The sequence below is a fragment of the Empidonax traillii genome, unplaced genomic scaffold (genome assembly GCF_003031625.1).
Source record: "Empidonax traillii isolate 1590-97213 ecotype Southwest subspecies unplaced genomic scaffold, ASM303162v1 scaffold386:size1297806, whole genome shotgun sequence".
NCBI classification, from domain to species: domain Eukaryota; kingdom Metazoa; phylum Chordata; class Aves; order Passeriformes; family Tyrannidae; genus Empidonax; species Empidonax traillii.
This window is the reverse complement of record NW_020955579.1, coordinates 1,170,135-1,184,215: the sequence shown is the minus strand read 5'-3', so window position 1 is coordinate 1,184,215 and position 14,081 is coordinate 1,170,135. Positions and strand designations below refer to the sequence as shown.

Sequence of the window (14,081 nt, the reverse complement as noted above, 5' to 3'; positions counted from 1 at the left end):
GAGTTCTAGAAGTGGAAGTGGTTAAAAAAAATAAGGAGCGACCATGCTTAACGACCATGCTCTTGAGGGCAAAGCTTTGTATGTGGACCTTCCTGGCTTCTGACCTTGCTGAATTCTCACTAGATGGCAGCATTCATACATGTAGGCTCCAATACATTAACTAGCAAAAGGAAGTAAAGGAAAAATGTTATCTAGCAAAATATCTAGCAGAAATCACATACCAAATGTGAGTTGTGTTTTAATTAATAAAAGATCTTACACTAGAAAGTAGATCTTCTAGCATATTTGAAATTCATTGTGATCTAATGTTAAAAACGTAGCATTTTTTCTGCCTTTCTGCATGTATGTGTTCTAAATTGTGACAGAATTAGAGTACTTGTGCCTGATTTAATAATGAATGCAGATATAATGATTTCAGAACATTAGGTAAAAGCTGCTGCTAGTCAAATCCTGCTTCTTTTGCTTGTTTGACTAGATCTTGGACTTAAGCAAAACAAGACCAGTAAGAATTGTGAGAAGGAGTTGAGGTCATATTGCTGAGAGATTGTTATGAATTTAATAGACTTTTCATTTTTTCCATTTATTATTTATTGTCTTGTCTTACATAGTAAACCTAGGTTGGAATTCTTTTTGATGTATTTCTCACTTTATAGTAATTTTGATTTCAGACTTTCATGCATTGATGCTTCTATGTTGTGTTTTACAATAGTAAAACCAAATAAACAAAAACTGCCTACAGAAGAATCTTATAGTAAAACTAAATTTCAAGGATATTTATATGAGGGGTTTTGGAAAACACTTTAATTCATCTTTCATTTTAAAGATTCAGATTAAAATTCAATTCCCTTAACCACATCACTCTGAAAATATGAGTAATTCCTATATTGCCTACTCGAAAGAAAAGAGAGCTTGATGCTGGAAGCAGTTAAATGGAAAATCTTAGGGAAAAGCTATCCACACATCAGGATTTAAGAGAAAATGATTTTTTTTCTATTTTTGTATCCATTGGAATCTGGAAATTGTAATTTCTCTGTATAATTCTGTAGGTGATTCAATAACAGTAAAAAAAAAAAAAAGAAAAATACCTTTAATATTGAATTATACTGGTTTTGACAGCTTTCCTTCAGTGTCTTTTTGTCTTTGCCGCTGCTAAATTCAACTGGGTATTTCTGTAGTGGTTGCCAATGGTAAATCAATATGCAAGGTGACTGAAGGGATAGTGGGGAGTTTTTCCACTGCTGGCAGTTACAGAGTGTGCTCATTTCCTTTGGCAGCTGTGTGACGGGCTACGTTGGGGAGCGGTGCCAGTTCAGTGATCTGGAGTGGTGGGAGCAGCAGCAAGCCGAGCGGGTGAAGATGCGGAATATCACCATCACAGTGTGTGTAGCAGTGCTGGTCCTTCTGCTGCTGCTGGGGTTCCTGGCTGCCTACTGCCACAGGTAGTGCTTCCAAGCGTGTGCTGTGACTGTGCAGCACAGGGGCTGAGTTGTTACTGACTTTCACAGAGTGCTCATGGTGGAGAACGTGAGCTGTTCCTTGGCTGATGGAAATCACCATATCATCCTTGCTATTATTTTGCTTTGCAGTTATTGGTTGTATGAATAATGCAGAAAGTTCTGGCATGTCCCTTGCCTGTAGAACCCACACTGGTGTTAGTGAGCAACACGTGTCTTGAGGGAAGAGGAATAGACCTTATGTTTGCAGAGGAGCTGTAACTTATATTGATGAGAGAGTTCAGGAGCATGCAATTTGCTTAGTCCTTCATTTCTCCTAAAAGCTCCAGATTTCTGAAACTGTCATGATAGGGTTTGGCTCTCAATTGCTACCCATCCCATTAGTTTGCTTTTGTTTCATTTTCAGTGTAGAGTGGCACCTGAAAGTTTCCCTGCCGCTGAGAAAAGTAGCTTATTAAGCTTCCAAAGTAAACTTCCACACTGATGATTCCATCAATGAACATGAAAGCAGTTTTCCTGGCAGTAGAAAGAGTAAAATCAGGGATGAGAGCCTAAACACATCTATTGTAAAAGTACTCCCTGGCATTTTCCATGACTCTAATGAATTGTACAGGTTTGGGATTCTTCTTCTGGTAAAAGAATCCCTACAGTCACTATTTAAGAACGCAGTCTGATGTGAAATTAAATGTCATCGATGTCCCTTAGACTGGGAAGTATTAAGCATTTAATAAGTTACAGTCTTTTGGCCATGACCTTGGCAGACAGCTGTTCTCCGAGGCTTGTTTAAATGCATATTTATATTTAAAAGTAAACATGCAAAAAGCCAGACAGCAACCAAATCAAGAGTCTCCTGCTGCATGCTGACCTGCCATCCTTTGCAGGACTTTTGTTTGTGGTTTAGATCAATTTTAAAATTAGACTTTCCTAGACATAAAATATTAAGTGACAAAAGAAGTTAACTATGGAAGCTAATATTTTTGTTCTTATTTAATGCTTCTCGGCATATTTAGTCCATAAGAATAGAGAAGCTGCTAATGTTTCTTATTTGCTATTACCTAGTGATAGAGGTCCAGAATTAAAGCTAAGTGCAGCCTGGTTTGTTCTCATAACCTGGGATTCACATTTTAATCAGTGGATACATACAGAACAGAAAGATTGTGAGATTCTATAATTTCCCATATATTTCATATATTCCGTCATGAAAAATAGCCAGAATATGACTCATTTTAAGGTGTGAAGATATTAAATTTCTTCCTTCCTCTTTCTTTTGTCCTTTCTCCCTGATTTATGTTTCTTTCTTGCCAAATGCTTTTGATCAATATAACTATTTACCACAACAACAACTTTTTAATTACACGCTCGACTGAATTTGAACTGCAGCTATTACCAGCATAACTAGATCATAATTAGACCGCTGATCTAAAATCCCTGTTTAACTGGAATCTGGAAACCAGTATTTGGGTTGAAATTGCTATACCACTTTTTCTGACATAATCTACTGTATTTTGAAATGTGCTGATTAAGTCTGTAATAGTCCTGTTCCTTCCCCTGTAAAATGGAGATGCCTATCTCCTTTTAATTGAAGGAAATGAAGCTGGAGGTCTGCACCTGCCAATCTGAAAAATGTGTGAACTGAAGGCTGAGCATTACTGAAGTATTGTGTTGGTTTGTTCAATGGCTATTGTCTGCAGAACAGCATTGTGTTATTCTTAATATTAGCTTTATGTAGTCTGACTGCATAGTATGCTAAGTTTCTTATCTTCTTTGGGAAGCAAGGAAACAACACTTTTCCACCAAAAAACCCACAAACAAACAAAACAAAAAAACAAAACCACAAACAAAACAAAAAACACCGAAAAACCAAACAAAACCATCAAAAAAACCTGAATCACAGATTTAACACTGACAATTCCTCCACCTCAACTGGCCAAGGCCACACAAAAATCAGCAGTAGGACTGGGATTAGGACTGAGAAGTTCTCTGCCTCTTGGCCATGCTCAGTCAGCTAGATTTCACTGCCCCATCTGCTTGTGCTCAGTTGAACCCGAAGACACCCCTGCCCACCAAGTCTATCTGGCATCTGTTACTCTGGACACTCTACAGTAGGATGCAGAATTAGTGATCCACTTGAGCCGAGCACCCTGCCAAGGACTGTGCCTATGTGTGAGCTCTGCAATGGATTTTACAACTCTTGAGTAACAGGCTCAAGTTTTGTAAGCACTGCGAGCTGCAATGCAGAATTTTGCCAAGAGGCAAAATTTAAACAGCATGTTCAGGATGTTAGGAAAAGTCAAAATGGACTAATCTGCCTTATTTCTCAGCATTCTGCTCTGTAGATATACCCTCAGCTCTGACACCTGTTCGATTTCATATTAACAGTCCCTGCCTTATCCTCTACTGGAGACAGTTACCTTTTTTTTTTTTTTTTTTTTTTAAATGTTTGAATACACAGAAATATGTTATAGAGAATCTGGGAGAATATCAAGGGTGGAAACAGGCCTTTCATATTCCCAGTAAAAAAGCAAAATGTATTTACATGGCATTTTCAGGAAGGGAGCAACATATGATGATTATGGCATATGGCCTTTCCCAGTTAGTATATAAGAGTTATGTAGACAGAAAAGGAAAATTCCTAAAGAAAAGTCCTATTTTCTTTGGTACATGTCTATGAAATTTTATTTAAAATAGATCAAGTTTGGAAGTCTTAGGTTATAACATCCTGAGTCTGAAGAGTGTAACATTAATTTTTGTAGTTGATTCTTAAGAGGACAAAAAACCTGTTTGCAAACTGAGTAATGATGTAGTGATCTCAAGCAGTGTAAACCAAAATTTTATGTTTGGGCCTATATGGGCTTTCAATACCACCTTATAAGTGATTGCTGTTTAACTGGAAAAATAACAATTTTTGAATTTATGGAGCTAGCCACTTATAGCTGATTATTTTCAGCCTTTCCAACTCCAAATTTTACTCATGCTTTCCTCTGCTTTAATTCTGTTGGTCATGCATTTTTCCTGAAAGGTCTTAGTTCCAAACTTTGAGACTTTCAATTTGTTTATTTCACAGTAACATCTGAAACTGTTGCTTTTCATAAACAATGCAGATGAATACAGAAACGACTTTCATAACTGTAACTACCATTAGAGTACAAAAATACAGTCAGTCTTTTATTTCTGAGCTTTGCCCACAAATGCTCTTCATTGTATTGGCTGAAACAAATCTTTATGATAAGAATGTATTATAAATAGAATAATACAAGAAAATTGAAGGGTCTAGTTAAAATTATGAGGCCTATTGTTCATTCTAATGAATGATCCTTTACAAATGGCACAAAAGAACAAGTATTTGTTCACTTCTTACTGGCTTTCATTTTTGACAAGCTGTTTGTTTTAACCACTGTGTGGTACTTGAAATTGTAGTAAGAGTAATGCACCCTTTCAAACTAATAAAAGAAAACAAAATATATGTCCCTTCTGTAAATACTGATAGGATAACGTGTGACAAAAAGCATCATCTGTTCCTCCTAAAGCAAACTAATTTGTTTCATCTTTTGTTCTGTTGCAGAAGTCAAAATTTGTATAAGAAGAATCTCCATGCAGAAGCGATAAGAGATGCCAGCAGCCGTGCTGACAATGAGAACGTGACACCTACTAGCAACAAGTCTCTGGTAACTATATTAATGTGGAGTGGAAAGGGAATCAGGAAGGATCAAAGAGTGTTAGGGATCCACTTGAGATTATCCGTCAAATAATTCACATCTTAAATACATTAAATAACTGCTAGAGTCATCAAGTGCTTTGCTGTGAACCCTAGTTCATCTTACCTCATTGTTATCCCTCAAAGTTCACAGCTGCCTGGATGTATTGCAACCATTAGCCAGTGTTATTGTTAGCTTTGAATACAACAGTTGGGGAACTGTGTTCTAAATTAAGGAAATGGCAATGTGATGACATGGCATATCACAGAGTTATTTTCACAGGAAAGTATGCCCTCCGTAAAAAAGGCTTCTTGGAAGCCAAGTATTGTTTGTGCTACACGAGATGTTGAACTTTATTTTGGGGGTTGATAAAATTAAATGTTCTGTATTAGAAGCTGCTGCCTTGTAGAGAAGAACAACCAGGATTTTATTGGGTAGTTTGGGAGGATATATGAAATACTAATTTTACAGTGGTGTAGGTAAAAATGCCACCATGCTCTGGTTGTACAGGCCTTTTTCTTTTGTCATTTTTTAAGCTGCATTTGGCCCCATAAAATCTGGTCTAAGGACCTGATTCTCACTGGCATTAGAATGACATTACACTGCTGGGTGATTGGAACTGGAACTTGAAGTTGACAAGTGACATAACTGGCATCTGTGGCCACTTCTGTGCCCAGTCTGAGACTCCTTTCTCAGAATGGCCTCACAAATGGTTTAGGGAGTGTCTGGCAGGAATTGTGATTGGGTAGTCACTGAAAGACACTGTGGTATTCAACATATACACTGTGGTACCAACAACATATGTTGGTAGTGCTGAATTGATTTGACCCTGATTATGACATATTGTTCCTTAGCTGGTCAACTGCATACCCTGGTGGACCTTTTATTATCAGTGTTTTTCCTCCAGGTACTTGATAGCAAATGTGCTGAATCATGGCAATGTCATCATTTGTTCACAGCAGAGGCAATATCCACAGCTTGCAAAACACATAAGGTTGGGAAAATCAGAAACATTTGCTGGGTCTGAGAACAGCTCATTGCCTGGGAGCAGTGCTTTAGGAGGCCTGCTGCCCATCAGCTCTGTTGCCACCTGCTGCTGACCCTGCAGTCAATACAAGTTGCCAACGACATTTTTGCTGAATACAGGGGTAATTAAACAGCTAAGCAATGGACTGAATCAACAAAAACAAATCCAACCTACTCATCTATTACACACTCGTGTTATATTTCAGCATGCACTGGGAGATATCAAATCCATTAATAAAGTAATTTATTGCAAATGGCTTGTGTCAGATTGGAAGAGGAAATCACTGACCCTTTGCTGATTATTCCTGCTTACAGAGTAATGGATTCCTCTGGTTTCATGCATGTGATTTTCTCTGTGCTGATGTAGCCATTAATTGTTAAGTTCACCAGGGCTTCATGCATGAATGCACTCAGGTTAGAAACTGTAGATTTGCCAAAAAGCAGTGGAAGCAGGGAAGTAGTCCATTTCTATTGTTCACTTCAAGTGGATTATTGGAGAGCTATATGTAAAAAAAAGAGATTATACTACATTAGAGACAGAAAACTCTGCATCTCCTCAACTCCTAAGGTGCTGGAACAGTTTTTCGGGTGCTGTTAATCTACTCAACATTAATGATCTTAACAAAGGACTTCATACTGGGACTGGATGATGTGTATGCAGTAATTGTAAAGAACTCATGAATTTCACTCATTTGGTACTCCACAGAGCTACTGCTCCTTTGTGAGACTGGTGAAAGAGAGTGCAAAGACTTTCTCGTTCTTGCCCATTTAGGTTAATGTAGACCATAACAAGCTTTCGTGCTATCACACACATCAAGTGTTCGGTACCATGATACTGAAACTATACCTATAAATTGTCCAAGTGTCATTCACTTTTCCATTCACTTCTGTTCTGCCAACTGATAGTACATTTAGCTAGGGGTATGCCTATATATATTTTCCACGTTCATTTTAAAGTTCCATAAGCCAGGTCCTACTGATATGTAAGCCTCGGTAAACTTCTGCGTGTGCCTGGATTTTGGCTATTCTGAGACTTTTCATCCTTTGCTTTGCACAGCCAAAGATATTTTGCAGATCTCAGTGTAGCTGAGTCTCCTCTGGGGATCTGTCATGTGTGGGTTAGCAGCTGTAAGCCTAGAGATTTTATGTAAATTAACTGATACCTAAACAGGTATACCTGCTACATCTGTCCTCTATCCACATAAATCCACCAGTTATCCATCAGAACCCCCAAATCTGTCAGTCCTTCTGTTGGAACATCTTATTTAAAGACATTTTCTCTTCTTTCCTGTTTCTGCTCTTTAAACCTCACCCCTTTACTGGATTTCCCTCTTTTACCCTGTACAATTTCAGCACAGAGCTTCACATGGCTTTCCGCTACCTCTGTTTTTCCTGTTTCCCCCCTGGTCTTTTCAGCACATTTCACCAGAGGGTCTCATCTTCTGACTTCACTGTCACTGTGGGGTGATGGAACCACACCCCTCAGGTGGCGCTGAGAGCCAGAAAGGGAGACTCGCTTCTTTCTTTCTCTTTGATGGTTTCCTGCTGTCTGGATTCCTGTGGATCTTTTTAATACTTTAAAAATGGCCCTCAGTACTATGGAGAGGGTTGATTTTCGTGCACTTTTCTTCTTGCACCTGGAAATGTTGATTTGCAAGGCAAGAGAGTTGGTAGTTCTTTACTGGACTGGGACTGTGTGTTCTCCAAAGAAAGATGGGCTGTCATCAACTCAGATGTTTAATTATCTGCAGGGGAAGGACCATCCCTGAAGCCAGGATGACCTTTTTCCCTGTTCTGTGACTGGAGTGTGTGGCCCTTCCAGTTTGCCTCTTGGGTTTCAGAAAACCAATTCATTTTATATTAATTTGGGCTCTGCGTATTTTGTACATATTGTATGTATTTGCAGTTTGCGGTTGTTAAGGAGTGTAACAGTTCTCTGGAGACTAAAGTGGTTGATCTAATTGAGTGTGAGACAGCAGATCCTCATCCTGCCTGTCCTTCAGAATCTGGTGAGTAGGATTACCTACCTTATTAGATCTCTCCTCACCTTGTACCAGCAGGAGCAGTGGCTGATAAAGGAGATGGAGAAATCAAAATTTTATTTCTGGCCTGTTTAAAGCTGCTGTGCACAGCAGGTGCCATGTTTGTATTGCTGTTAAGAGACCATTCAGTCCTTCACTTTGCAGATTAGTCATGAGAAACTACACTACAATAGTGCTTTCACACTCAAAAGAAGCCATATGCTTCTTGTGATAGAATAATATTGGATTTTTGCATCTATATAGACCTTCACAGGTTTGCAAGTGAAGTTGTGCCCATTTTACTGTTGGGTAATGTATATCTGTGCAACAGTATACTTTGGCAGTCCTTATTCATTCAAACAGGATAACTGAAAATGTATGAGGAGTCCAGGTTGACTCCTGTGGCAGCAACTGCAGTTCTGCTTCTTGTGTTAAACAGATGTTTGACTGCTTGGGGTGTGCTTGGTGCTTAAACAAAGATGAGATGAATGAACAAGATGTACCTCCCATCCCTGATCCAGAGACAGCAGGTAGCATGAAGCACACAACAGGCTTCCACGGCCCACAAGTTACCAGCTGGACTATTCTGAATTTTAGGAAATATTGCCTTATAGATGGCAACTGAATCACTTAATGCCCAAATGGTGAGAACTGATGGAGAAAGACTGATATCCTTCACCATTTGTCTCATTTACCATATACACCTCCTAAGTGCAGAAGTTACTAGAGAAGCCAGTTTGCCTCAGTCACTTAGAGATAGGCAAAGGCAAATGTTTGAGGATACTGGAATGGGCAGGCATCTTGCAAGATTTTCAAAATTCCCAATCCTGTCCTTAAACATTGGGTAGTCACTTTATTCATCAGTAGAAAATATGCCTCACATTGACTTAGTTGGACTAATGTTGTGAACATGTTTATAACTGTACTGTCCAGCACAGGAAGACTGACGTTTCCCGTTAGGAGACTCTGTTTTCATTTACAGTTTTATCACATGCAGCTATTGGAACAGAAATTTCCCATGACGGGTGTCTGATTTTTACCTGAAAAGTTTAGCAAAAGTGGTTCAACCATCTTAGACAAATAGACTGGTAAATAATCTGATATTTTTTCTAACATGTTAAAAGAAGTTCTTATACCATGCCAGAGAATAATTCTAACATCTTTTGACTTTGAAGCAGGGACTTTAATTGTGCCAGGTGGGTAGTCTCCCTGTTCTGGTCGTGCCTTTTCCTGTTACGTATTAAAAGAGAAAACCATGAAATTTTCCTGGGACAAGTAATTTCTTAAAATCTGAAGCAAACTCTTGACTTTGCCTGTTTTTTTGTTCTTTGACATGAGTTGGTATTGCAGTTTTCTGAACCTGATTCTGTGCTTTCTTTCATAGCTTTCTTCTCTCAAAGCTGCTACTACTTTTCTTTTAGCTTAATTGTGGTGAATCTTCTCAAATGGCTTTCAGTAACACATATCTGTTTTTTCTCCAGCGGAAGAACAGCCTATAACACACGACAAAATAGCAGAGACTTTGACAGAAGAGAAGAAAGAACAAGGACATCGGGAAGAGGTTCCTGTTGGTGAGAAATCGTGCCAGTCCCCTGGAGCGAAGAAGGGCCCTCCCCAGGTTCCCTGGAGCATCCATCCCAAACCCCTGCTGGAAAGGGAGTGCTGCAAACTTGCCCCAGCCAGTCTGCTGATGCAGCCAGACTAGAAGCAGCCTGGATTTGAGTGGGAAAAAAAGGAAGTCAGCAGAGAACGGGAACTCACAAAACACTGAAACAACACTCATTTTTTCATTAAAATTTGCTTTTGGAAAAAAACCCTCAAATCAAAACAAACCAGAGAAGTCCTTGTGACTCCTTCCCTGTCATCTCCGCTTGGAAGAGTTACTATGAGCAACATGTTGGCCATGAGTACTCTATAAATATCACTGCTGCTAACTTCATTAACTGCCTGCTAAAAGGACGCTGAAAGGAAGTAGACAAGTGGGTGATTTATGAGTGATAAATGTTTTCAAATGGAGCTTGTTGTGAGTAGTGGTCTTTACATATGCAGAGTCTAGAAACTGCCTAGAAAATGGGTCACAAGGACAGCTGCAGAGAAACAGGAATGGAAGATGATGCAGAAAAATTAGTTCAAAATGAATGTTTTTATTAAAATATTGTTCATGGACATTATATGCCTCACCCCAGTGCGGCTGACAGGCCAGTGTAACTTCTTGGACTTCACCTGAGATGTTCTTGTATCTGCTTCTGTGAGAAAGCACCAAATGGGATCTTGAATTTCTCAGGTTTGGTGTGCTGAAGGATAAATTGTGGGCATATGTTATTAATGGTGGATGACATTTGAGGGAAAAGGTGATTCTTCCATTTTATTTCCCAGTATGTGATGGTCCTTCAGAGCATAACAGGATTATCTCTGGACTGAGGAGGTGGACCTGTGTCCACTTTCAGCCCTGTGAAGAGGAATGTCCTGGAGCTGTCCTGGCCTCAAAGAAGTGTGTCTGGCACCAAAACCTGGTCCATTATATACGACTTAGTGTGAGAACAGAAGTGCAGCCAGTTGCTGTTCCAAAAGAACAGGAGGAGTGGATCAAAAAACCAAAAAAGTCACCTCAGTTTGGATTGACTTCCACTCAACTTATTTTTGCTGCCTGTTAAATTCAAGGGAACAACTGGAAAACTAAACAATTTTTCTTGTAACTGGCTTTCTAACAGCTACAGTTCCCTTCCAGTTATTTACTAACTCTCTTTCTTATAAAGCTCTGTTGTATACAGAGTTGTAGCTTAATTGTTTAACATAAGATCAGCACAGTTGGTCAGAGCATGGTGCTAAGAATGCCAAGGTTGTGGTTTTGATCCCCGTACGGGCCATTCACATAAGAGTTGGACTCTTTGATCATTGTAAGTCCTTCCCAACTCAGAATATTCTGTGATGTTGAGTGATTTTCAGCACTTGTCTTGACTTCCTAGTGCCATTTTCAGAACATTTTGGAAGATATCTGGAAATCAACTAAATTACTTTTTTAAAATTTATATTTATTATTTGTGGGGGATCTCTCAGTCCTCTGATACCTACTACTGTAACTATGGAACACCTCCTTTAAAATCTGCTACAGTGCCTACCACTAGTGTTACCTAATTCATTAGATGGATAATTGTGGAAAATGTTATTAATTTGTGTGTTCCCTATCCTGCTTTTCTGGGTTTTTTTTGAATCCTGCCAGAAAAGTATGGAATGTTTAAATTTTTCTACCAGCTCTGTAGGCCAATATGGGAAAGAGTACTGAAAGGCTCTTACCCCTTATCTATAACAGTTACACACTTGAGTAGCTTTGTGAAGTCAGTTCTGATTTGTGTTGGTGTAAACAGTAAGAATATTGAGTCCAAGGTGTCAGAACTACAAAAATTATAATGCTCTGTTATGTAGATGGTTGTCATTTATCTTCTAAAATGGTTTTCGCAGGTAGTTTTGAATTGTTGAGTCTGTTTTCTAATCATATTCATTCTGAATTCAGAATAAATTTGTATAATAAGCATTTCCAGAGTTTAATTGGAACTAACAGCTATGAAGACTCATTCTCCTGTGTGAATAGCAACAAGGGTACTTTCACAGAAAGAGAAGTGGTTTAGAAGTGTTGGCATACTAAACTGTGTTCAGGAGCAGGCAATCACTGCGTTGAATCATTAGTATTTGGTAGATTTGATTTTAAGTTCAGTATAATTTAATTTAATTAACATTGTTAAAAGCATCTAGTTTGGATTCCCTGGTCCTTCAGTTCATTACTGATCTTATGTATTTTGATGGGAAGAGAGCCCAGTTGTAAAAACCCCAATTCAGAAAAACATTTTATTTCCGTAGGAGCTACACAGTAAAAAGACTTTGATCCCTGCACTTTGAGTTTCTCTGGTGAAGTATGTTTGTGAGCTTAAAATCGAAGTAGTGTGTTGAATGACAGTCAGCATTTAGTTGGAAGTTTCCCCAGTCAAAGGAAATAAAGGTTTGTAACTTTGAACCTTGACTAAATAAAGATGTTTCAGATTCCTTAAAAATTAGTTTACTATTCTATCCAGGGTTTTTGTTTACTTTTCTTTCCTTCAGTCCAAGGATCTAATTTTAAGTTTGATAGTATTCTTTAAAGAATAAGATAGGGAAACCTATTTTTTTGTAATTACAGTGTTTGGACTTTTAAATGTTTCCTGAACTCAGCTCTAAATTTCAAAATAATCTTTAGTCTAAAACCTTGAAATGATATTTCAACACAAATATAATATATTTGGTTTATTTGTATGTTTATAAAGCTATTGATTTATAAAATAAAACAAACAAACAAAAAATCCCTGATGTCCCTCTTTTTTTTTTAAGAGAAGAGAATGCACAGTTCTGGTTTCAGTTAACCCATGTCATGTATGTTGATAGATTCACTGGTTTCATGAAGCCAAGAGTGTATAATGTGTTGGTGCAGCATTGCAGATATCATGGGATTCTCGTTCTCCACTCACAGAATCTATTCTAATGAGGATTATCTGCTGTAGCTCACAGGTAAATCCAAGCTTGAATATGGTAAGTTTTTATGTATTATTTTAGTTATATATTCCCTTAAACAAGTAAAAGCCACATTCTCCTTTTCGTGCGTATTTAAATGACTGTTATGAAGGTTGCTGCTTGTTTGTATAGAAATATTAACCATGGCTTCACTACGTTTTTAAATTGGATGCCAAGATGTCATTCTTAGGCTTTACATGTGGGTCTGTTGAAGTAAAATAGTTGAATCCTTGAGGTTTTTTAGGCTAAACTTTCTTCTCCAAAATTTTTTTGAATTATTAGAATTTCTGAATATGTAGCCAACTTAGTATTGACCTTAAATTGGTGTACTCTGACTTCTAAAAATTAAATTAATTTGTGTTATATTAAGCTGTAAAAGAGGAATTTAGAAACATAGTGGGAGAAAAGCTTGACAAGTCCAAAGTAAGAAAACTATGGGCAATTTTAAAGATCAAGGGAGAAAATGAGTTTGTTTAGTTTAGTAAATCTTGACTTTATTGAAGTTCACCTTTCAATTCTCTAAAACCATATTTTTATTGTAAACAAGTGAGGAATGATTCATGCTAATTCATAATGGATACAGGTGATGCAATGTTCTCTAATTTTAAGTCCCTTTTGCAGAAACTTGTAGCTTTGCAGAGGTTTATCAGTTCGGGCAAAAATTTTTCATCTAGGTAACCTCTTTCAGAATAAAAAAAAAAATTAAAAAATTTATAGAAAAAAAAGTTATTCAGAATGGGATTAATTAGGGGAAGCCTATGCTTTCTTAATATATATTGTGGTTTTGTCTTATTGAGAGTCATTTTATCTCACGTTTTTTCAGGGTGATGCTTACACTGTTTCGTTAGTCTTCAGGACACACTTGGTGTTATTGCTTCATTCTCTGACAACTTGCCATCTTTATCTCTGTGCATGTGAAAAGGAAAGAAGTTAGTGGCACTAGAAGCCTCCCCCAGAGCCTCAGGAATGCACCCCAAACACAATCTGCAAGGGTGATAGCCTAAGTTGGCTCTGATCTTTTATTGAGACTGCTGTTTAATGCCAATTTTGATGTGGACCAGAACCAGCCAACTTTGTGAAGACCATTCATCATGGGATTAACTTTCAGGCACTCCTCAGTACTAAGGTGGACGGGATTCAGGCCAGTGAAAAGCCTTAGTCCCTTTTAACCAGCCTTAGGGATCCTTAATATCCTGCTATTTTCAAGACTTTTGAGGAAACTGCTGCAATAGTCATGTATAAAGATGCAGAAGCCCTTTTGTACCAGGACCCTGGCCACTATCACATCTTCCTCCTCAAGCCTAGGTTTTACAACCAAAATGTCTTCTCCCTGCCCACTTTCTTTT

The 14,081-nt window shown here is 38.1% G+C and overlaps 1 protein-coding gene across 2 annotated transcripts in view; it reads left to right on the top strand.

The window, feature by feature from the left end:
* Positions 1–12,524, top strand: part of EGF (epidermal growth factor) — a 58,549-nt gene extending 46,025 nt beyond the window's left edge. The window contains exons 22-25 of one of the 2 annotated variants that reach the window (XM_027893318.1): positions 1,275–1,439; positions 5,017–5,119; positions 8,082–8,184; positions 9,678–12,524. In XM_027893318.1, the coding sequence (XP_027749119.1) occupies positions 1,275–1,439; positions 5,017–5,119; positions 8,082–8,184; positions 9,678–9,901 (595 nt within the window). In that variant the 3' untranslated portion in view covers positions 9,902–12,524. The remainder of the gene's footprint in view (positions 1–1,274; positions 1,440–5,016; positions 5,120–8,081; positions 8,185–9,677) is intronic. The other variant, XM_027893319.1, reaches the window with a different exon arrangement.
* Positions 12,525–14,081: the final 1,557 nt, after the last annotated feature.